This window comes from Bos indicus x Bos taurus, chromosome 10 (assembly GCF_003369695.1).
Source record: "Bos indicus x Bos taurus breed Angus x Brahman F1 hybrid chromosome 10, Bos_hybrid_MaternalHap_v2.0, whole genome shotgun sequence".
Classification (NCBI taxonomy): Eukaryota; Metazoa; Chordata; class Mammalia; order Artiodactyla; family Bovidae; genus Bos; species Bos indicus x Bos taurus.
In genome coordinates, this window is record NC_040085.1 from 14,022,384 (window position 1) to 14,047,899 (window position 25,516).

A 25,516-nucleotide genomic window follows, 5' to 3' on the forward strand; every position below is an offset into this window, starting at 1 on the left:
TCAGGTTTTTTTTTCTAAGAAGAGTCAGCTTTTGAGTCAGTACCTCCACAACTTAAATTCTCTTAACTTTGAGCAGTTTCTTCAAGTGGGAATGATGCCACTTAAGGTAGTTGTAAAAGACATGTGACATATATGGAAGAGATCTGTAGGTTCTACAAATGTTAAGTTACTTTAGGATAGACAAGAAATAGGCATTCAATATGACTGATGTTCATTCAACACAAATTTTCATTCAGTCCTGCTGTCAATTCCCTGTCATAAGCTAAACAAGCATGACCTATCAAGGTCCATGGGACTAAAACTCAGTGACACACACACACACAGGAAGGCATAGAATGATTAAAAGGGACTTTCCTAGGGGCTCAGCAGTAAAGAATCTGCCTGCAATGCAGGAGACGTGGGTTACATCCCTCAGTCAGAAAGATATCCTAGAGAAAGGAAATGGCAAGCTACTCCAGTATTCTTGCCTGGGAAATCCCATGGACAGAGGAGTCTGGAGGGCCACAGTCCATGGGGTCGCAGGGAATCAGACATTACTTAGCGACTAAACAACAATGATTAAAAAAAAAAAAGTCACAGGCTTGTCTCTTACCAGAAAATACACACAAAAATTTGCATATAATATAGGGAGAGATGTCCCAGACACCAGGTTGCACACTGAGTTTTGACTGTATTTTGCTACTGGATGTGTGGAGAGATAAGGGTCTCTCTATTTAAATTGAGAGCTCACCTTATAAGGATATATGCCATGGTTTACAACATCTGGGTTGGTTTCTTCAACTTCTTCAAACTCAGTCTCCTCATCTGAAAAATGGGGATAATAATTCCTACCTTCTTCATAAGGTCATGATGAGGTTCATATGAACAATGTAAGTAAAGTTACTTTGTAACCTATAGAGCTAAAAATGTAATAATAATATAAGATGGCTCTTTTATGCAAGCATTCTACTCTGTAATTTAAAGGCTGACCTAAATCATTTCTGGATATTACTGAAGCACCTCAAAAACATTGTGGGTTGAAAAAGTTGGGGGGACAGAATTCAGACTCACCCAGGGGGAATGGGAGTTGCTCATTACACTTTTTCTGAATTTTTCAATTTTCCAAATGAAAAAAGTATGAAAACCAATGACCCAGAGAATTTCAACATGTTTTAAATAGAAAGGGGCATTAAATAAAGTAAGACTGCAGCATTAAATTTTTAAAAATTAGAATACTAGTTTAAAAAAAAAGAGGGTCTTATAAAAACAGAACTTGACACCAAATCTAAGAAATAAGAAGGACTGGAAATTTTTGACAGCAGAGAGAACAATCAGCTCAGAACTCACCCCTCCTGCATTTCTTCATGCATATCTAACATGCTCCAGCAAGGGGCTCAGTAACACTCACCTATGTCCCAGAATATCCTCAAATGGGCAATAAGAAATTGAAAACTCTGCTTATAGGCTATCTATCATAAAATTTTAGCCACTGAGTCTAATGCCTTTACTAACAATGTAGTAAACAGCTTCATTGTTATAGACAGTCCTTGAGACTAACAACACTTCTTCCTCACATCAGGGAGGAAAGAGGCATTTTAACTTAATCTTGAGCAAAGAAAGTGAAGTTAAATATAGATAAGGACCCATTTGGACTGTGACATCAAAATGACCATAACCTTAGTTTTCAACTAAGGATGTGTCCAAGGGGGAAAAATTCAGTAGCCACAAACTGCTGTCAAGCTCATCTTTTCAGGAACTGCAGAAAATCTACTTTTTAACTCTACAAACAGTACTCAAACTGTTAATACACAAAGGAAAAAAGCTAGTTTTGCTAGCCATTAAAAACCACAGATGTTTCATCCAAAGGAAACAGACAATGCATACAAACCAGCAGTATCTCAAAAAACATTCTTAATGAAAGGTCTGGTTTCAAACAATGAAACCCTTACTTACATATTTAAGCAAACACTAACAAAAGCTCTTATCCCAAGAGATGGTGAAAACTACCTGTGGGCCAGTAGAAACACACCCAAATGGAACTTTGAAGCCAGAAACAATGTTTTTGGAGAAGAGACACAGAAACAGAGTATTTGAAGAGTATGCCTCAACTGACCCTTCATTTAGGATTTATTAACGACAAAATGAAAACAATATTCTGGAAAGGTCGAATACTGCAGTTAAATAAACCGTTCTCAAAAGCAAGGAGGGAGTGGAGGGGAATTCCCTGACAGTCTAGTGGTTAGGACTCCATGCTTTCACTGCTAAGATTTCAATATCTGGTCAAGGAACTAAGATCCCACAAGACTTGTAGCCACTGCCAAAAACAAAAACAAACTAGTAAAACTAAGAGAAAAATACATTATGTGATCCTTACTTATACCACAAAAAGCCATGGGCAATTAGTAATCTCCACTAATTACTTTCTTTGCAAATTTCTGTATTAGACAAGTGAAATTTGCAGACAAAGTAATTAAGTAAAGATAACACAATTTATTTTTCTTTTAGTTTACTAGTTTTTTCTTCCCAGGTGGCACAGTGGTAAAAGTATCTGCCTGTCAATGCAGGAGACACCGGTTCAATCCCTGGGTGGGGAAGATCCCCTGGAGAAGAAAATGCCACTCCAGTATTCTTGCCTAGGAAATCCCATGGACAGAGGAGCCTGGTGGGTTACAGTCCAGGAGGTCTTAAAAGAGTGAGACACGACTGAGGATGCATAGCACCATCACAGATTCAATATAATTTTTGATAATGAGCTCACTTTCTTGTCCCTGACAACGTATCCAACAACCGGGATTTAAATATTAAAAATAACACAATTCGGCACATTCTTCCAGAGGATAATACTATTTATCTCATTCTTTCATCCTCATATAGCCCATGAGAATGACAGCAAACACAAGTAGTTGGAGCTGATAGTGTGAATTTAATCTAAAAGATATTTTGACTGAAGAGGTAAAAAGTCCCTCTCTTACCTTCTTTTAAATAGCCATTCCCAGAAGCCAGAATCAAACACTTTGCACACAGGAAAATTCAATCTTTGAATCACATCCCAAGATGTTAGGTAATACAGTCAGTTACAGTCTTCCCAGATGATGAATTACTTCCAAAGTATAGACAGTTTATAGTGGAAATCACACTGGGAACTTTGTTATTATATATTAAAGGCAACACTTTCTTTAGATGGCAATATCCTAGAGCAGTGATTTTTTAAACTATCATGCCATCAGAATTACCTGTTAAAACACAGATTGCTGTGCCCCATCCCTGGAAATTCTGATTCAGTAGATCTGGAAAGGGGCTTAGGAACAGGCATTTGTAACAAGTTCTCAGATGATGCTGGTATTGCTGATTCGCAGACCACACATCAACAACTACTGTCTTAGAGAGTCTGAAACTGCTAGATTTTTAGCTTTTTCAGATATAAGAAAATAGGGGCAAAGGAACCACACAGATGTTTCTGAAACCATATAAAGACTCTCCTAGTGATGAGTCTGATTCATAACCAAAAGAAGGAATGTGAAAAGGTGCCACTCACTGTGACTTCATAATAATGACTTTTATCTAATATTTGTTCAACTTATCTGTAAGCTGAGAGAAAGTTACTGAGGGCTTACTTAGCAAGGACTGTACACAGGGACAACTAAAATAAACCTTGTTCCTAAAGGGACTCAATTTTGTAAAACATGAGACAGAAAAACAATTACAATACAATTGGCAATGGCCACTTTTATAAAAGACATATGAAAGACAACAAAATCATAAAAGAAGTTACTAATTTTACTGAGGGGAGAGGGCTGATATATGCATAGAAACCTCAGGCATAAAATCTGAATGTAGCCTTGTCAGCTGGGGGACATGGCCTTGCTCTAGCCAAAAGGAAATAGTTTTGAATACAGTATTGAGAAGTGGCAGAAATAATTAGTTCTAAACAAAGCTAAAAAAAATTCAAGATTTTTTGAGTGATTTTACATGCCAAGCACTTGTCAAATGTTCATGCTACTCATAAAAATAAGATATCTATAGCCTCAAGACCCCACAATTTAGGGAAAGTGACAAGCATCCTACAGGCTAAGAGCTTGGACTTCTTTCAACAGAATAAGTGATATGACAGATCTGACTGGTGGCTGTATGCCGAATGGATCCAAACTGGGAAAGGAGTTAGGAAACTCATTCACTAATCCAAATGAAAAATGAGTCTGAACTAGTTTAGAGAAGCTGTAGAAATGGTGAGAAGATGATGGATGTAAGATATGTTTACAGGATAGAATTAACTGAAACTACTGACTGTGGTGTGGAGAGTGATACTATAAATGGAATAAAGGAAGGCAAGCTGAGAGTTGGCTTTGGAGGCACATACAGGATGGGCTATGCTGGTGAGATGTTCAGATATTATAATAAAAAACATATACATGCATCTGGTATTCAGGAGAGAATCAGAGGCTAGAAATACACACTTGGGAATTAGCAGCTTAGGAGGAAGTTGAGCCATGGAAAGAGATAAGATCACTCAGAGGATGAAAAAGGAACTGAGGATGGAACTTTCTACAGAACAGTTCTTTCCAATGATTCACCACTTAATGTAATGTACTTTTACTAGGATAAAATACACCAAAATAGGAATTAATCCCTTCCTGTTATCTGGACAATACTTCATAACCTCACGTAAATAATTTATTATTCTGCTTTGGAAGATTAACAAGAAGGGTCTTTTCATGGTTCTGCTGTCAGGGACTCAGATTCTGACACAGTATCCATGCCAGAAGCTCCCACAGCAGCATTAGACTTTACTTGAGTAGACTATGTAATGCTATTAGCCTTAACAAAGAATCCTTAACCTTTCATAAAAATAGCACCTATCTGGTTCCAAAGATTATCTTGGGATATGTTTTTCTTCTGAAAAAGCTAACACTTAATCCCAACCGAATTTTTTCAACTTTTAAAAAAGGAAAACGTACAGAATCTCAGCCTAAAGCCCAAGACTAAACCAACTCTCACCCTGCACTCTGCAGCAGAGACTGAAATGAAACAAAGCCAATATGCCACAGACCAAGTGATTCCAGAGGAAAAGAAAAAACCGAGAATTATAGTTCCTATTTAACGCTGTGATAAAAGTTCATTAAGTTTGTGATGTTTATGTCCTTTTTCCTGCCTTCTAGTCCTCCTCAATGTTTAATTATTAACCAGATATGATTTTGGAAAATAAGGACTGTAACACACAAGCAAGAGTTTCTTTACTTCAACAATGGCACAGAATGGGAAATTTCCTTCCCCACTCTGGGCCCCAGTGGTCCCTAAATTTAAAAATTTGAGGATACTCAATAGAACTACACTGAGTTTTATTTTCACATTTTTTTACAAGGATTTATGAAAACAGACAAATTTTACTCCTTTAACTATGGACCATATTAACAATATGTTGAAACTGCAACTTTCCCATTACTTAAATTGTGACGGTGGCAAAATTTATATGAGTCCAAGCATCACCGACTCGATGGACTGAGTTTGAGTGAACTCCAGGAGTTGGTGACGGACAGGGAGGCCTGGTGTGCTGCAGTTCATGGGGTCGCAAAGAGTCGGACACGACTGAGCGACTGAACTGAACTGAAGCAATGTTTACGTTCTTTTTCCTGCCATCTGGTCCGCTTCAATATTTCTGCAACTATTAACCAGATATGATTTTGGAAAATAAGGACAGCAACACAGGCAAGCGATCAAGAGATTCTCCACTTCAACAATGGCACAGAATGTCTCTAATTTTGTATCCCCACAATACCTTGCTGTACATATTACACTCAATAATATTTGTTAAATGAATGGTGAGAAACGCAATTCTCACTCATCAAGAATTAACCTTAAAATTCTTTCATTAAATTTCAACCTATTAACAACTTAAAATGTACTAGTAATTACGTTAATGAACAGTAAAATAAATGAAACCGTCTTTCTTAGATTAGCAGAGTTTTTCATATCAGAGCCATTTTTCTGAGTATCAACAGAATTATAAATTCTAGGAGACCAGGCTATGGCATATTTGAATTTATCAGAGTCCCTACAAGTTTCTTATTAGAAAAAAAAAAAAAATCCCTATGTCAGTTTGTTTTTTTGCTATACATCCATTAATCCTCATTTTTTGTTGTTGTTCAGTTGCTAAGTCGTGTCTAACTCTTTATGACCCCATTAACTATAGCACACCAGGCTTCTCTGTCCTTCACTATCCCCCTGAGTTTACTCAAACTCATGTCCATTGAGTCAATCTTTGAGTTACATCCCAACATGTTAGGTAATATAGTCAGTTACAATCAAAGATCTTTTAATCCTAGTAGGCAAGGAAATAAAAATTGAGTGTAAAAGATTTCTGATTTGAGATTTTACTTTACAGTTAGACTGCAACTTTCGTATTCTTTTTCAAATTAGGTAATGATGCTGCCTATCATCAATTCTAAAAAGGAAGTTCTTCTTCTAGAATCAAAAACAGCCTAGAAATCTCCTTCTTTGAAATGATAACCTTTAAGAAAAACATCTGTGGGGAAGGGGCAGGGAGTAGGACATTTTCTAACTATTCTTTTTTCTGTTTTAAGAACACTCAAAATAGATTACTAAACGCATAACTGAACATCTCTGAAACCAAATTATTATACCAGGAGCTAAGCTTTACTGATGTTCACATATGTCAGGCACCGGGCAAAGTATATCATACAATTTAATTCACTACCCCTTAAGATTGTACTGTCATTCTACAGATGTGCAGAGGCAGGATGCATACTCTGGCAGTTACAATTCCAGAGTTCAAAACACTATATTAAACTATCATTAATAGAAATGTTTTGTTTACTATGAACAATTAGAACTAACATCCTACATACATTATTTAATTCAAAAACATTTTATCTTAGAATGACCATCACATGGTATGTTCTACTTCTTTCTCATCGACATTACCAGTTCAGGCTTTTATCACTACACAGCCATCTCCAATTATGTTATCTCTGTGGAAATTGTGTGGGCCTGTGAGCTTAAAAAGTATTTGACATCCTGTGACTTATTGTTTTAAGCTGGCACTCCTAAATAGTAAACTGGAACTTAGTGGTAGACCTCCAGTTCTTACTGGCAGATCTTCAAGGTGGTTGCTACCCCTAAGATTTTCTTCCCACTAAGGGATGAAAAGGAATAGCACTTTCAATCCTTTTCCAAGCAGAGTCTCAACAGCACACCTCTGTATTCTCCTATTTGAATTTGGATTTCAAAACTCAGGACAAATGACAGGTAGCTCTTTCTCACAAAGCAGCTTACAAACCTTGCAATAAAAATTATTTTACCAAGTACACTTTGCATAGGATGATTATGCTGTGCTGTCTAATAATAAGACTGTCTTAAAAGGATCATCCTTTCTTTTGGTCTTATTTCAACTGTGGACACATGTATTAGTAAAAATATTTCAATCGTCTACTTTGCAAAGTATCCACAGATACCAAGAATGCCCAAGCAGACTGTAAATCAAAGGTAAGAAACATCCTTGTGCAAAAACTTCAGAAGTAGGTCTACAAAGGGGTCATATATTTCAATAATTTTAAAAGCCAGCTCCTCGGGCCCTAAGGATTCTTTGGAACAGTTAGTGGATTCCTTCTCCCCCAAACAGCTCTACATTTATCTAATTAAAACTTAAGATTCTACTTTTTAAAGAAAAAAACTTGCTACTGTTTGAAAATTCCTAAAGCTAATTCTCACCCCAATCTAACACTTAGATATCATAGTCCAAAGAGGCTTAGAATGTAGCTGAAAACCCTTACTAGAATCCAAAATTCTTGATTCCTGTTCACAAATGTTCTATATACTAAAATCTGCTCCCTCCTCAATTCCTCTGGAAATCCCAATGTTCAGTCAACAACCCCAAACTATTCTCTCATAATTACTTAATTATACTCTTATCATTTTGTTTCAGGTCTTCATTATCTCATAACTCCACAATTAGGTACTACCTCCACCTCCACAATGAGGGGAAGGATCAGGTTATATTACTAACCTACTGCCCCAAACACAGGCAGTATGCTTCTCTTGAAAAGGGATAGCAAAACTGTATACAGTACACTTCCATTAAAAATTAGCAGAGTTGTCCCAGGAATTATTTACATGCCAAATAGTAAATGTATAAACTTTTAAGATTTCCACCAAAAAAAAATGACTGAGTATAAAAATACAGCAATATATTCTTCTTTTTCCATTTAATGAAGCTTTTCCTTGTTTGGAATGAGAAAGGTCCTCTCAGTGAGCCAATTTCTTATCAAGAATTCAGTCATCATCAACATAATTCCCTTCAGTGACAATAACAACAGATGTATCCTAGAGGCTCCATACACTAATATAAATGAAAGGATCTGTCACTCCAATTACTATACTTAAAAAATGAAGGCTATAAATATCAAAATGAATTATAACATAATTAATACAGGGGCTTCCCAGGTGGTTCAGTGGTGAAGAATTTGCCTGCAATGCAGGAGACCGGGGCTGGATCCCTGGGTCAGAAAGATCCCCTGGAAGAGTGCATGGCAATCCACTCCAGTATTCTTGCCTGGGAAATCCCATGGACAGAAGAGCCTGGTGGGCTACAGTCCATGGGGTCGCAAAGAGATGGACACAATTTAGTGACTAAACAGTGACAACAAAGCACTACAGCCTATAAATGTTCAAGTCTTTATAGGACAAGCTTTGAAAAGAAACACAACCAACTACTAACAGCGCTTATCCTGAGGAATGGGCATCAAGGGTGAAAGGGAGAACTTTAATATTTTACCTATAATACCTAAGCATTATTTGAAATTATGTTAAGCAAGTCCTTTCCTAATTTTCCAGTAACTTTCCTTTTTCAAAATTTTAAGTTAAATAATTCCATGTCAAAAAGTTATTTAATCACTATTCAAGGTAGGAAGAGTCAGCCTCTCTGCCTCTAATACTGCCTCCTGTAGTTAGCTATATTTATTCTTTGAATCTTCAACCTGATGAAAACTTCATTACCTTTTAGGCAGAGATAGCTCACAAGCTTATATATCTGGTTACTGTAGGTTCACCTGGTACTACTAGGCCTGTCAGGTTTTTCCAATGGTGTATTTTGAGAGTTTAAGACGATACACTTCTTGAGCTTTTTCAGAGGCAATGGCTAGTACTGCAGAATGGTAAGGTGACACTCTTAAGACACTACTGAAAACATGTTCCACTCAAATCCTTTCCCATTCTGACTTTAAACAGCTGGTAAAATATACGTACCTGTTACTGAAATACAAATGCCAGCAAGCTCATACTTCTGTCTATTTCTGAGCAATTTTCATTTACTTCTCTGTATACTCTAATTTTTTTTTCCTTTAATGCACATCAAAATTTACCTTTTCATCCTACAGCTGTAAAATCTGATTACCCCTAACACTACCCCCAACCCATAATTGAATTTTAATGTCTACCTGCCACTGAGTAGCAAATTATATGCTCCATGGGCAGACATTTCAGAATGTTTCATGTGCACTCCACAGTTAAGAGGCAGTCTTGCAGGGAAGCACTAAAATTTACCAGCCCACAGCAAGTACCTCACAGGTTACAATCAATATTCATTAACAGCTGCCTGTCTGAAGTTCCTTCTGCCTTGATGTCCCCAGTTCCTTCAGGAATTAATTTCCTTTGTAACTGGCCTCAAAGACTACCTAAACTGTTTCTGAAAAATATGGACTTTATACAACCCTGTGGGGATTAAAAAAGCATGTTAGAAAAATCTCAGTAAACATCTACTAGGAAAAGCAAAAATACCCAGAAGTCAGTATGCAAACGTATCAGTTCAAAATATCAGTCAGGTAAACAAAATTTTGTGTATTACAAGTATAACAGAATTTGCTACCCCTCTGTCTCAAAGGGATTCAAATAAAACAGGACAAAGAGTTTAAAAGTGCCAAATGTTTATCTAGAAACAACTGAAAATACCAGAAAGGACAGGACCAAGTAGAGGTGGGTAGAAAACACTAAAGTTAAGATGTGTGTACTAGTTGCTCTGTCCTGTCTGACTCTTTGAAACCCTATGGACTGTAGCCTGCCAGGCTCCTCTGTCCATGGAATTCTCCAGGCAAGCATACTGGAGTGGGTTGCCAAGCAGGGAGAGGGGGACTTATAAAAAATAATACATACTTATCATTATAACATAAGGCTCAAAATAATATTGTGGAGGAAAACAAAGATGAACAACAGAAGTAAGAAAAACAGGAACAAGGAAATAAAGCATAAGTGTTGCTTTAATCATTTAGGTTACTGTGTTAATTACTGAAGAAAAATAAAAGTTTAAAAAATTTCTGCTGCTAAAGTATGAAAACAAGATATACAACAAGATGTATATGCCTCTAAAGGTTTTTTACACGAACCAAGAAAATGTAGAGCTTTCAAGACATTTACTGGGCAAATGAAAGAAAATCATAAATCAGTTTCCTAGTAAAAATCATGTTGCTAAATTTCTAGCTCAAGCAACAAATATAAAAGTATGTCACTTCTATGGCATAATCTAATTTTGAAGGTGCAATAAGGTACTGCAATACTATCAAAATTACCTGCTCCAACATTACTTCAAAAACAAATATCATGCTAAATAAAGATCATTGCTCTGCTAAGATTGAAAGCTAACTTGAAAGACTAAGGAGGCTAATCTACTGAAATAGTTTGGAATCTGCATGTTTATAGTGTTATAAGCATCAGGCTCCAAACAGCTTAAAATCATCAGGCTCCAAATACCTTAAGTGGTAGGTAAGTTGTGTATTAACCTAAAAATTTCATTTTAATTACTTCCCTGTTTCTATTGAAAGTAAGAAGTCTAATATCCCCCATATTAGAGATTTCAAATTTCTTAACCATTTCACTGTAAGTATAGCTAGCTTTCAAACAGGTTAAAAAGTAAAGCAAGATTCCATTATATATACATTAATATTTATTTGTTTTTCTCTTTCTGACTTACTTCACTCTATGTAACAGGCTCTGTAACATCCAACTCACTAGAGCTGACTCAAATGTGTTCCTTTTTATGGCTGAGTAATATTCCATTATATATATTACTACAACTTCTTTATCCATTCATTTGTCGATGGACATCTAGTCGACGTCCTAGTGGACACAGCAGGGGAAGGAGAGGGTGGGACAAATTGAGAGAGTGTCATTGAAACATATACACTATCACATGTAAGTGAAGTGAAAGTCGCTCAGTTGTGTCCAACTCTTTGTGGCCCCATGGACTATACAGTTCATGGAATTCTCCAGGCCAGAATATTGGAATATTCCAGTACTGGAATAGCCCTTCCCTTCTCCAGGAGCCCTTCCCAACCCAGGGATCGAACCCAGGTCTCCTGCATTGCAGGCAGATTCTTAACCAGCTGAGCCACCAGGGAAGCCCAATCATATGTAAAATAGATAGCTAATGGGAAGTTGCTGTATAACACAGGGAGCTCAACCTGATACTCTGTGACAATCTAGAAAGGGGAGGTTGGGTGGCGGGGTAGGAGGGAGGCTCAAGAGGGAAGGGACATATGTATACTATGGCTGATTCACACTGTTGTATGGCAGAAACCAACAATGTAAAGCAATTATCTTTCAATTAAAAATAAAATTTAAAAAAGTAAACCAAGATAACTGAAGGCTATTAGTGACAATAAATCTTATCAAGCACATTCTGTGTCAGCTACCATGCTAGTTGATTTATGCATGCCTTTCATTCTAACCTGTGAGATGTTTATTATTCCAAATAAACAGATGAGGAAACAGAGTAAGAGACTTAGCAAAAATCAAGACTCCAATCCAATCTCTTAGGCTTCAAAATCTGTAACATAATTCTTTGGTGAAGAGGACACAAAACAGGGGGCCACTGACAGTCTTATTTGACCAGCACAGTATTTTTTTTAAAGAAACTTATTTTGTATTGGGGTATAGCCGATTAACAACGCTGTAATAGTTTTAGGTGAACTGCAAAGCCACTAAGCCATACATATGCTGTTGTTCAGTCACTAAGTTTTGCCCGACTGTTTGCAACCCCATGGACTGCAGCAAGCCAGGTGTCCCTGTTCCTCACCATCTCCCGGACTTTACCAGAGTTCATGTTCATACATATGTATGTATCCATTCTCCCCTAAACTCCCCTCCCATCCAGGTTGCCACATAACATTGAGCAGAGTTCCATGTTCTACACTGTAGGACCCGCACAGTACTTTTTAAAAGTCCAGTATTCAGTCAAAGCATCTATCATATTCTCCACTTTAGCAAATAGTACTTGCCTAGCTCCTATGGTAAACAAGTTTGCATCCCTGCTTTAATACATGTCAACAAAGACAATAAAAACAAGGCAACAGCTGCTCTCCTTGCCTTTCCATTCCTAGAAGAGGTGTGGTTTTGACCAGAGGTTGTCTCAGGAACTAGGCACTATAACCCATTATCAGAGGATACTTAAGTGCAGGCACAAAATGGAAATGTTCTCAACTGAAGCTGCTCTGACTTTTACAAAGCATGTAAAGTTTTAAGTGTACTTTTGGTTAACACAATAATTTGGATATCATTAACAGCCTGGGACCAGGGATCTTCGATATCCCACAAAGTGTCTTGTACAACAAAGAACTGTCCCTCTTTCTACACAACTTTCAAATGTTACTCAAGATGAACACAGTCTGGGCCTAGAATCTAACTCTTTTCTAAATACACCACAAAGTATTCTTGCATGGTTTTCATTATTAATTTTCGGGGAATGAAGTTACTATGTAAAGTGAGGATGGCTGCTCTATGCTTAGTCACTCAGTCATGTCCAACTTTTTGCAACCACAAGGACTGTAGCCTGCCAGGTTCCTCTGTCCATGGAAAATTTCCAGGCCAGAATATAAGAGTGAGTTGCCATTTCCTACTCCAGGGGATCTTCCTGACTCAAAGATCAAACCTGTGTCTCTTGCATCTACTGCACTGGCAGGATTCTTAACCACTGCACCACCTGGGAAGTTTATCAAGGATTATAAGAAATTCAATATCGACCTTCCCTAGTAGAGGGGGATAATTCAGTGAAAAGGCTAGTCTGGTAACCATCATCTAAAAACACATATTTTATGGTATGATAAGAGTCATAACCAAGCCTGAAATAATCTGGCCCTTTTCACTAGAACTTTATTTTCCTCTTCACTTTGCTATGAAACTACAAGAGTTGTAGTTAGCATATTAAAAGTAAACAACTTAAAAGTACCAGCCTTATAATTCAAAACTATCCCTACATGACTCGCTACAGTACAGCAGTTTATAAAGCATTTTCCATATATTACTATCTCATCTCATAAAACCCCTACAGATTAAGTATTACACTAATTTTAAAAAGAGAAACCACAGGAACTTAAACAGAAGTAGAATCCAGAGCTACTGCCAAATTGAGCACCTTTTTCCATTCAACTACACTGTCCCAGAAGGCGATCTAATAGGTTTTATTTACATTTCACGTTTATAACAGTGACAGATTATCAATTTACTTACCTAGTACTATGGTCTCCAACTCAGTTTAGGTATCAAATTTAAAATATACTAATGTTCAGATTATCAATTTACTTACCCAGTACTATGGTTTCCAACTCAGTTTAGGCATCAAATTTAAAATATACTAATGTTCTAGTTTCATAAAACCATGAATTATTTTTAATACTTTGTTAAACTACCTTAAATATATTTCAAATAAATATGTATAAGAATAGTTATGATGATCTTTATACTACTTAATACTTAATACCATTAACCCTGGAGTACACTGTTCAATTCTTACCATTCTTACAGCCACCTCATCCAAGTCCACAACAAAAGGACAGGAAGTAGATCTCTTATACTGAATGATACACAGCAACACACCTCCAATCAAAAGACTTTATAATAAAGCTCATGAAACCATGATTTTTTTTCTTAGTACTGAAATTAAACTATGAAGAAATTACATCCCACATACACTTTCCCTGATTCTCTAAATCAGGTGGTTATAATTAAGCAAGTTAAAAATTATTCTGAACCCACTAAGAAGAAAAGGGTGTGGGCAGTCATATCTTCATTCATTTCTTTTCTTCTTCCAAGACAAGAAAGCAAATATGTTCCAAGACCCTAAGGAAAAACTGGAAGGGACAATCCTTGAACCAAGAGCCCCATCTTTATCATATACCCTCAAACAATAGTGTCCTAAATTTTAAAATACTCTAGCTAAGGAGGGGCTTCCCTGGGAGCTCAGCTGGTAAAGAATCTGCCAGCTGATTCTTGAATAGTTAATAGCAAAGTGAAGAGGAAAATAAAGTTCTAGTGAAAAGGGCCAGATTATTTTAGGTTTGGTTATGACTCTATCATATCATAAAATATGCGTTTTTAGATGATTGTTAGCAGACTAGCCTTTTCACTGAATTATCCCCCTCTACTAGGGAAGGTCGATGATTGAATTTCTTGAATGCAGGAGACCCCAGTTCCATTCCTGAGTCAGGAAGATCTGTGGGAGAAGGGATAGACTACCCACTCCAGTAATCTTGGGCTTCCCTGGTGGCTCAGCTGGTAAAGAATCCACCTGCAATGATGGAGAGCTGGGTTTGACCCCTGGGTTGGGAAGATCCCTGGAGAAGGGAAAGGCTACCCACTCCAGTATTCTGGCCTGGAGAATTTCATGGACTACATGTATAGTCCATGGGGCCACAAAGAGTCAGACACTACTGAGTGACTTTCACTTTTCCCTTAGGTAAGAGAAAAGGGGAACTGCAGGGGGAAAAAAAAAGCCTGAGACCCTAACTTCACCTTAAAATAGCTTTAATTCTTAAAAGAATAAATTAAAAACTGTCAAATATAAGATAGCAGAATTGAAAAAATATATATATAAATGTGATGTAACAGTGGCTCAGAGGTTAAAGCATCTGCCTGGAATGCAGGAGACCCGGGTTCAATCCCTGGGTCGGGAAGATCCCCTGGAGAAGGAAATGGCAACCCACTCCAGTACTCTTGCCTGGAGAATCCCATGGAGGGAGGAGCCTGGTAGGCTACAGTCCATAAGGTCGCAAAGAGTCGGACACAACTGAGCGACTTCACTTTCACTTTTCAAACTACATTTACTCATACAGAATTTGCAATGTAACATGATTTTGCTCATATTAAATCTACCTTTTAAAGGTTTCTTTGAATACACAATACAGGTCTTTCCTGTCGATCAACTGGTAAAGAATCTGCCTGCAATGCAGGAGACCCAGGTTTGATCTCTGGGTCGAGAAGATCCTCTGGAGAAGGGAAGAGCAATCTACTCCAGGATCATTGCCTGGAGAATTCCATGGACAGAGGAGCCTGGGGATCTTTACAGTCTGTGGAACTCCAAAGAGTTGGACACGACTGAGTGACTATACAAAAACTATCAAATTACAAGACTCTATTAAGTTCTAAATGGAAGGTAAAAATAGCAAAAAAGACATTCTTCTAGGATTACCAGAGGTGCCAAATAAAAATTCCTAATTATTTTTCTGAAATTCAAATATAACTGGGCATCCCACATTTTGATCTAGCAACCCTACACTCTTTCAGATAATAAAAATGAGCTCCCATCTCCACCAAAGTATTGCAGCACCATCTCCACTCATAAAACAGGCTCAGGTTTCTATCACAGAAGTATTTTGACTGATAAAGCCTTAAGAATTAATCTGAAGTGCTCATTTCCTGATAAGCCTTTCTTAACAGCTAAAATGGACCTAATTTCTAAGAGCCAAAGGTTAAACTTTTACTAGGCTCCACTCAGTCTAATGAATGAACTCTTAAGAAGCTTATGTTTCTATGTGTTAAACAGACATTGGGAAAATTTCAGTGTCCATTTTTTATAACTAAAAGAAGTTGCTTATGAAGGTTATAATAAACAGAATTCTGTTTAAAGTATTACCAGCAGGTCTTAAAAGCTACTTTAATGGATTTCAAAATTAATCTATTTTTCTTGAATCATAATCACAGAAATTTAGAGCTAGAAACAAACTAATTTTTGACCCTTAAAAACTTCTAGAAAGGGAATTTCCTGGCAGGCCAGGGGTTAAGACTCTGCATTTTCACCACAGAAGGCCTGGGTTCAATTCCAGGTGGAGGAGACAGTACCCCAAGACAAATGGCATAGCCATAAAAAAAAAAAAAAAAACCTTTCTGCAAAATCCATCTCATTGCCTATTCATTCCCATAGAGGTTTTTTACTCCTACTGAGCTCCTAAACAAGTACTAGATATAATAAAAAGAGATATTCTATTTTATGAGGTCCTTATCAACCCATTCTTTGCCCTACTTACAATGGCTCTGATCATGAGTGAGTGCAAATAACTCTATTCTGCTAGTTGCATTTAAATCATCTTCTTAATACTAAACCTATGCTTTTTCTTCCCAGTGGTCTAAGCCACTGCTCTTTGATACAGCCCATCCATCTTTGGAGACTACCTAATTCCCTTACTTCATTTACACTGCTACCCTGAAGGTATTAATAGATAATCACATCCCCCTAGTGCTCCCTTTTCCTAAATTTAGCTCCTTCAGGTTTTTCTCCTGTCTTATGTTACCATCAGCGTATAACTATCTGCATCTTTTCCTAAATGTGGTTGGAATGTGTTGATAATTATTTGGACTTCAATCCTAGTAAGAAAATAGAAACCATAATTTTGATACGTGATCACTATCTTATTTGTCTAAGAGTAATTCAATGACATTTCACTGCACGTTACTTGAAACCTCTTTATACTTGCTCTTTTCCAGGTAGCAGCCCTTTCTGGTTTGCATTAAAGCCATTTATTTCATCTTTCTTGATGAATTATTTGAGATTCAGGATTAATATAATTTCAATGCTGGAGCTGCTTAGCTATTTTTTTCCACATGGTCCACAATAGCTTCCAACCTGTTAAACTTATAAAATTGAAAAACCCTAATTTAAATTTCACATTTTCATTCAATCTATGGATTGAAAATTACTTCAAAAGTAGTTGCCAACACAGGACAAGACATCTTGCCTTTTTCTCCTTCAAGAAGCAGTGATATCTAAAGACAAGAAAATAAACTTGCTACTCTAGTATCTTACACATGAAAAGCAAATAATTCTTCATTGATGGTTCTGCTTCCCTCTCCCTTCCTTCCCTTGGCCAGTGTTCAAGTTACTCTGTACTCACCAGAAATGTGCCTCAAACAACAGCATCAGAGTAAGCATTCAGCTCAGAATAAACAGCAGCGTTCCAGTCTTGTACTCAACCAATAACTCAAAGGCAGGGCTAGGGAATAATGACTATTAGCTCTAATTTAAAAGAAAGGACAACTAAACATACTGGAAAACTTGTGCTTTGATTATGATATTCAAATTATTATAGCCTTCCCTTTTTCGGAAATTCAAATGGGATGGAAGAATCAATATTATATAAGTAATGGGTAATGTATTGTTAAACAATGCTGTATTCTCTTTACTAATAATGACTAATAACAGTACATGTTGATATTACAGAGAAATGCCTTGTGAAAATCCTTATTATGCTTATAAAAATCATATTGCTCCATAGTACATGGTATATGTAAATAAAACAAAACTACTCCATACGTGACAATGCTCTGTCTTTCAAACATCAATCTCATAGCCTGTTAATGAATTATGAAATCGATTTAGAATGTAACAATAATTTCCTTTAAATATATTACAGAGTAAGGAAAGATATTGTTTCACAAAACATTACATATTTCTACATATACTTAGTCACAAATAAAACCTATTTATCTGGGTCAAAAGTTTGAAAGTCTTTTGCTAAAGAGCTTTTATATTTTTAAAGTCATTACAGCATCGTTGTATACAAACCAAATTATTTCTACATTATGAATAAAAGCTAATCCTTAGCTACATTTCAACACCTAGAAAATTTTAATTTGTAATGTTAATTTTTCAGGTTATTTTTAAATTAATAAGCAGCAAGGATGTGGCTGATAACTGACACTAGATGATGATTATAAGGACGTTTATTAACATTATTCATTCTACTTTTTAAAGTTTGAAATTCTGACAAAAATGTACAAAAGAAAAAACAGGAAATGGACCTAACCAATTTATAGTAAAATAATGAATAAATTCATAATCTGAGACTTTGACACTCTGTTTCTAAGGAATATCAATCTACAAACTTCCTCAGACTTAATTCAAGTAATGCTTGGGTTTACCCGTTCAACTATAATGAACAGGTTTAAAGGTCTTTAAAAAATGCATAAGGACAGGAGAAATTAATTCAAAAATAGCAAAGCTCCTCAAATGATAACATAAAAATACAATTAGTTAAGTGTGCTTCACTGTCTTTTCATTGCCTCTTCAGTAGCCAACTGCCCTTCAACCAACAGAGAAAACACAAAATATCTACCTACCAGGGAGTGATTTTCATTTCTTAATTGTTTCATTCACACTGGCAATTTTCCCAGCAAGTTTAATATGCGATCTCTATAACATACACCATTCTGCCTTCCCTGAAACATAAACTACAAGTGTCATCTGAAACAGGTTTACAGGCAGTTGGATTTCAAAACAGTGGATGCCTCAAAGGCAGTTTTCCTTAATTTCAAAAAAGTAAGTTTCTAAACTTCATTTAAACAAAGCATTCTCTCTCTAGGCCTTCTAAACTGTAAGCTTAATAGAACTGTGTGATTTTAGAACCAGAAGGGAATTTATACATCACCTAGTCTAGTGGTTTACAAATACTATTATTAGCAAAAGAAGAATCAATAACATAATTTATATATGCAAGCACACTCCTTTTTTAAAAAATGTACCTACTGCATATGAAACATTTTGCCCTGTTAGTATTCTATCAGAAAGGACTTGACACTGTTTTGTATTTTATATTTAATCACCTCTAGAATATGAGTATACATTTGAAATTGATTAAAATTATTGGTACAATTTAGAACTTAATGTTTTCTAATAATAGTCTTACATAATATATAGAATCCTGACACCTTCAGAGTGACTTCAAATCATCTCATTCTGTTTCGCTGTCTAGTTAATTTGAAGCAATACTTAGGTGTAACAATGATATAAATCAAGACAAAGCAAAGAGAAGCAAAGCACATCCAAACTGACATACTTCTGCAAAACACCATTACCATACTGTAAGGTTTCAGTATGTGGAAAGGAGGTTAGTCTTAAAACATTCCATAACTGTTTTCAGAAATGCAAAAGAAAAAGGAACTTAATACAGCTTTAATGAAAAGGTAAGACTGGGTTTTTTAATTTGAAACACAACAGAAACAAGAAACAAAACAAAAAACCAGGGGATGTCTGAGGGACATCAAATAAATCTACAACTAACTTCCTGTATGCAAATAATCTACTTAGGGGAACTCTACACATTTAGTAAACCCCGTTTCCACATAGACCAATTAAAAGTTCTCAATGATAAGAAAAAAATAACCTCAAGTTAATTAGGTTTGACTAATAAACATCTGTATTTGCATATATACAAAAACACACAATAAAAACTTAGGCCTACTTTCAACTTTACACAGTAAACCTGAATTGTACAAATCTTGACTCTTGAATAAACTCTTGAATAAACTCTTGAAAAACATAAAATTTACTTGTGTATTCAACTTTTTTAATGTACACATCAATATCTCTGGAATAATGCTTTTACATAGGATCACTACAATATTTTACTTTAAATTCAGTGAGAAGTTTACTTTTCTATATATAAGCTTATAGAATGCAATAGTTTATTTTCAACTAGTTTTACTGGAGAGGTTTCCTGCCTTTACAAAGCTAATCCTTTTCAACTAAAATTAGGAATTCAGGGGAAAAAAAATCCATCAAAACCTCACAATTTAAAAATGCATTATCTAAGGTGCTTAAAATTAAGCTCCATATCATCAATGGCATTTATAAGAATTCATGTAAAATGACAGTGTTTTGTTTAAAGAGGCACACTGAAAGCAAGGCCAACTGTTCTCAGGAGATGATTTTTCATCATTACATATTTTAATTTTGATGTACGGATTTACTCCAGAGGACCCTGGTCTCTTCTAACAGATTCTATTTATCCAGATGCTCGTCAAAGGAAGATTCATTTCTCATTCTTGCTTCCTGTTTCTTCCGTGTACTAGAACTATAGCCTTTCTTCTGTCTTTTCTCTCAGAACTTCATTCTCTACCTCTGATCCTGTCCAGAATGTGCTCACTGTAAAGAGACTGCCTCAGACACTTTTTCATAGAATTCTCTTTTCCAAAATTTCTTTGCAAAATTTTATTCAAGCTTTCATTGAACACCTCCTGTGTGATATCCCAATCATTCCTTATTTTTCTACGTGCTTAATTTGTACAGATATGAACACCTTATCTTCTTCCCAAATTGTCTTGTAAAAACAAAAACAACTTTACATAGACCCAGCAAAAATTTCAGATTTTAAATATGAAATATCTTAACTTTGAAAAAACAGCTCAAACTAAATAAATGAAAAACAATGTCCAAACTGCCAGAGCACTTTTATACTCATATCTGGTTATCTTTGCAGACCCGTTAAATATTTATTTTTATTCTAAAAATATGAATAAAGACAACACAATGACATTTTGCCTTTTACTAATGTCTAAATGTATACTCCACAAGAGAAAATGTTTCCCATCAAAATTGTATTAATGAGAAAAATCAAGGAATTACTTTACGACAAAGCAGTCTAATTTTTCATGAGGATTTGCAAACTCACACAAAACCAGACCTGTAATGAATTTCAATCTTAATTTACACCAAATGTTTGGACTGTGGAGCACATTTACATGTAAAGGCTTTTATTTTATTGTCTTCTGTTGTTTTGAACCATGGTATACTAACAGGGTAAGCTCTGTTATGTCAGGCAACACAAAAACCTAACCGCATCTCTTTTCTAATTTGAATCCAGGAACCCTTAAAAGCAAAGACTAACAGCCCAGAAACAGAGCCTGATGTTGTAACATGGCCTTTCCACCCTGGTCCCCTGACCAATTTCTCGTGCCTGGAAGCTTCATTACATCAGTAGTGACACTGTCGTCATTTGCATGAGGGTCTGGAGGCTTATGATCTCCTTAGGAAATGCTAATGAATTTCAAGGCAAACAATTTCTTCTGGTCATTTAAAATCTTTTTTTGGACTAATTATGTTAAGATTTGTTGCTTGATATCTGGCATGTCATTTGTGCCACAGCTGCCATAGATACCATGTCTTCCACTGCTCATTTTAGTTCACCCAAAGGAGAGATGCACAATCAACAGCAAATGTCTAAAAACATACTCAAGGAGAGAAAACTGCCAAACCACTGAAGCAAACAGCACTTGACAGAAAAGAAAAAGATTCATGAATCATCTCATGCAAATACTGGCATTTTTACACAATGTTCACAACTATCTAGTATCATCCAAGCAAAATGGTTTCTTAAAATTTAGATCATTAATAATAAAATTCATTAGATTCATTTTCTTCCACTAAGCAGTGTTATCTATTTTTATATTTTCAATATGAATATATTACATTTTCACACTTCACATGCACTCATCACTTAACACCTTCAACACTTCACTGTAGTCCAGGCACTACATTCTATTTCTCTTATTCACAAGATACTTAGTTCACTGAAACAAAACAAAAACATGAAATCTCCCAGACAATGAAATGGAAATATGAACTTCCTCACCAGAATCTACAAATGCAGACGCAACACAGCTGGTCACTTTTCTAAAAAAAAGTTACATAAGCAAAAAGCACAAATCTGGAGCCTTCAAATGCCCTATTTAACTTTATTCAAGATGACACTGAGCAGCATTAACAAAGCTCAATATACACACAAAGAAAAATAAGTAATTAATAGTGGTACTTCTAAAGGATAATAATAGTAAATAACTAACATTTACTCACTATAGTAAGCAAACAGTACATATAGTACTGTTATGCTACACTTAGTACATATAGTACTGTTATGCTACATATAGTAATGTAGCATATGTTACATATAGTAACATATGTTACATATAGTAACAAGTGCTACATATAGTAAAAATTTACTCCCCAAAACTAATTATATGCCAGGCAGAAATCTAAGTGCTTTAAGACTGTTTCATTTAATTCTCACATCATCCCTAGGGGACTGCATTATTATAAACCCCATTTTACAGATGATAAAACTGAGACCTGGAAGTAGTAAGCATATTACTCAAGGTCACTCAGTCCAAGAGATGGTCTATCAGGATCCAAAGTCTGTGCTCTTGACCATCATATATTACTGTCTGGTTTACACTAAACTCAATTTTAATTTCAGTCTAAAGCTTTCAAAGTCTTACCAGGAAGTTTATTTTTTAGGTCAGGTTTCTTCCTTTAAAATGACACCTTAAATAAGCATTTTACTTGAAACTACGATCCTACAAGTCTATGTATCTGGATGGGAAACGAATTCTATCTGAATGAAAAGCCCTGAATCTCTCTGGTAATGGATCACAGCTAGAGGAGACCTTAAGGGTCTTCTAATTCAAATTCTTCACTTTAGGAATAATGCAACAGACCTTTTGAAAAGCATCTATACTCAATCTAAACTACCACATACTTAAACCAGAAATACTTCAAGGTTTTGGGAGGTTTCTTTTTTAAAGTCATCATTTTAAATAGATAATCCAACTTTTCAAGATCATCTAGAACACAGTATCCACTTCTGAAACACTATAAGAAAATACAAACCCCAAGACATGAGGTCAGACTACTGAAGAGCTATTACCAATAGAAAACTTTAATCTTACCGACATGCTATAAAAAGGCATCCTTGCCTATATGGACTCAAACTCAAAAAACAGCCTTTTTTTCTTGAATTAAATTTACTTCATTTGGGTCAACTACGAGCTCACCTTCACTTCACGAGTCACGTGACTGAATTCAAGCTCATTTCAAGGAAAAGGCTGCACTACGCTGTATTTAGAACACATATCACTGAGAATAGCCAGATGAGTCTTCATAGGCCTATGCAAAAGCCTTGCTTTAGTTGCTAAGAAACTACAATTTCACTGTATTATAAATTTTCTAAGAAGCTGTGTGCCAGCACAAAGATTAAACATGTTAAGATCAAAAATCTCTCACCTATTGTGCCTAATGAAACCTTTTCTCACAAGAATAGCTGAAATTATTGGTAACACAGACTAAAAACTGATAAGACAAATCAGACTAACTCTACCTTGCCTTCCACAGTGGCCTCATGCTTTGAAGTGTAAAATACCCAATATGCTTCACATATCCAATGCTAGAAATAGAAAAATGTTTCCTTCCTGACCCCTGCAGTGATATTTGAAGCCATGAAGCATACATAAGATTTTATTTATATGATTTGGTATAACAAACACTTACATTTAACTGGTGCTTTTTCGACCTTGACTGATACATTTTCATTGTAATCTTCAGCATTTTAAGCATGCATTCTCCTTAGAATGCTTAACTCCATTAGCTTTATCACTGATTTTTTTAATGAAAGCCATTTTAATTTCAGCTATTCCAACAAGAGTAATTTTAAACTATTCTAGCATAACAAAGAAACACCAAAGAATTAGCAAAAAGAATTTACAGTTCACTCTCCAGTAAAGTCACGAATAAGTTCAACCTCACAATTTTTTTCCTAGAAAAATATTTTTGAAATCTCTTAAAGGCTGTCTCCACAAGAGCAGAAACTGGTTCACAATACTTCTAATCTCATCTCTAAAAGATCGATTCAGCAGCTGAATTTTAACACATATCTTTAACAATCAGAATCTTTTTTTGTCTAGATCCCCCATCACCATGCTTCCCCACCATGTCTCCATCTTCTCGAAAGGATTTCAGTTCAAAACCCAGTTCAGTTATCTTCAGTTCAATCATCTCCTTTCCACTGTACCCTGAACACATCCCAAGGACTACTTTTATGTTCCTCAGAAATAATGTCTGTTCTGTTTTTGAAACTTTTCGATCTTAAAAACACACTTCCCTCCATCTCCCTCTCTCCAGCGCCGGCCCTCAATCCCACCACTGCAGTTTCAGCAGTGTGAAAGGCCCAACCAATATCATACAGCACTTGCCAAAACTCAGCTCCTCCCTCCCCTATTATATCCTCCACACTGCAAACCAACATTACACCCCCGGCTTCCTGCATTTTACTCCCTTCCCTTATTTTCTGTCTTCCCCCACTTCCATTTCTATAGCCAGGCACCCTTATTTCTCTAACAAATAATTCCCCCTACCTCAGTTTCAACCCTTTCTCCCCATCCTCTGCTCGTTTTTCCTCTCCTTATTTAGAAACTCCTTTTTGCTCTCCCAACCACTACCCTAGAATGCCCAACACTCCACCCTCCTTAGCAAACCCAGCCCTCTTCCCCCACTTCGTTTAGAGCTTCTGCTGCTCCTCTTTCCAGATCCCCTACTGCAGTCAACCCACTACCTCGGCTTTCCACCCACCTTCCCTCCACCTCCACAGCCAAGGCTCCCTGATTCCTTACCCTCTCCTTAGGACTCTAGTACTCTGCTCAGTATTCTTCAGGACTCCCTTCCCCCAACTTTTTTTTTTTTTTTTTAAGGATGTCACCAGTCTTACAGAGCCCCAGAAGAACCTTGGACGACCCCAGCGCACGGGACCCCCGTTCATCTGTGGAGCCTGACACCACTCTCCGTCGGTCTTGTGCAGCCTTCTTTAAACGCTGCACCCCTTCCTCATCCGCCCCCGCTACTCCAGCTCAAGTCGGCTTCTTCGGGGACCCCTCCCCGACTCGGAGCGACGAGCCCCAAGCTGTGGAGCCTCTAAATCAGCAACACCTCAAGCTCTTGTCGGACGCCCCCACCTCTCGGACAGGCGCCTCCGGTTCTCACACCCGCGCGCCTCTTCGAACTCGAGACCGGCATTTGGTCCTGTCGGGCCCGCAGCACCTCAGACTCCGACCAGCCCCCTTCCCCGGACTCCGCCACCTCCTCCGGCCCCGAAATGCCCTCTCCGGCCGCCACCATCCCTCAGCCCCCGCCCGGCCGGCCCCCGGCGCCCCGCTTACCGTTCTGAGCGGCGCCTGGCCCTGGGAGGAGGGAGCCAGAAACCAGCAACAGCGAGAGGGCCAGGGCACTGGGGAGCGACGAGCCCGACATCCTCCCTGCAGAAGACGGAACAGCGAATGGGCCGGGGCCGGAGCCGGGGCCGGGGAAGGGAGGGGAGGGAGGGAGGGGGCGGGCGAGTGAGCGAGGGAGAGAGCGAGGGAGGCAGCCGTGGCAGGGCTCCGTCCTTCCCCGTCCTCCTCCTACCGCCGCAGCGCCCAAGCCTCGCGAGACCTTCGCTCCGGGCCGTGGGCGGCTGAGGAGCGACAGCATCAAGGCTCGCGAGAAGAGGCAGGCTCAATCGATCCTCCCGCCCCTCAGACTCCGCGTCCCCGCCCCTGCAGACGCTGATTGGCCTAGCGCGAGGTGGGTCACGTGCCAAGGGCGCTTCTGGCCACGTGACGGTTCGAGGCGGGGCTCCTCCGGCTGTCTTGGCCCTGGGGAACCGAGAAGTCTGTGTTCTGCTGA

At 37.4% G+C, this 25,516-nt stretch overlaps 1 protein-coding gene across 3 annotated transcripts in view; it reads right to left on the reverse strand.

Moving 5' to 3' along the window:
* NPTN (neuroplastin) overlaps positions 1-25,289 on the reverse strand; it is a 64,388-nt gene extending 39,099 nt beyond the window's left edge. For all 3 annotated transcript variants that reach the window (XM_027553170.1, XM_027553169.1, XM_027553171.1), the window contains exon 1: positions 25,012-25,289. In XM_027553170.1, coding sequence (XP_027408971.1) covers positions 25,012-25,102 — 91 coding nt within the window. In that variant the 5' untranslated portion in view covers positions 25,103-25,289. The remainder of the gene's footprint in view (positions 1-25,011) is intronic.
* Positions 25,290-25,516: the final 227 nt, after the last annotated feature.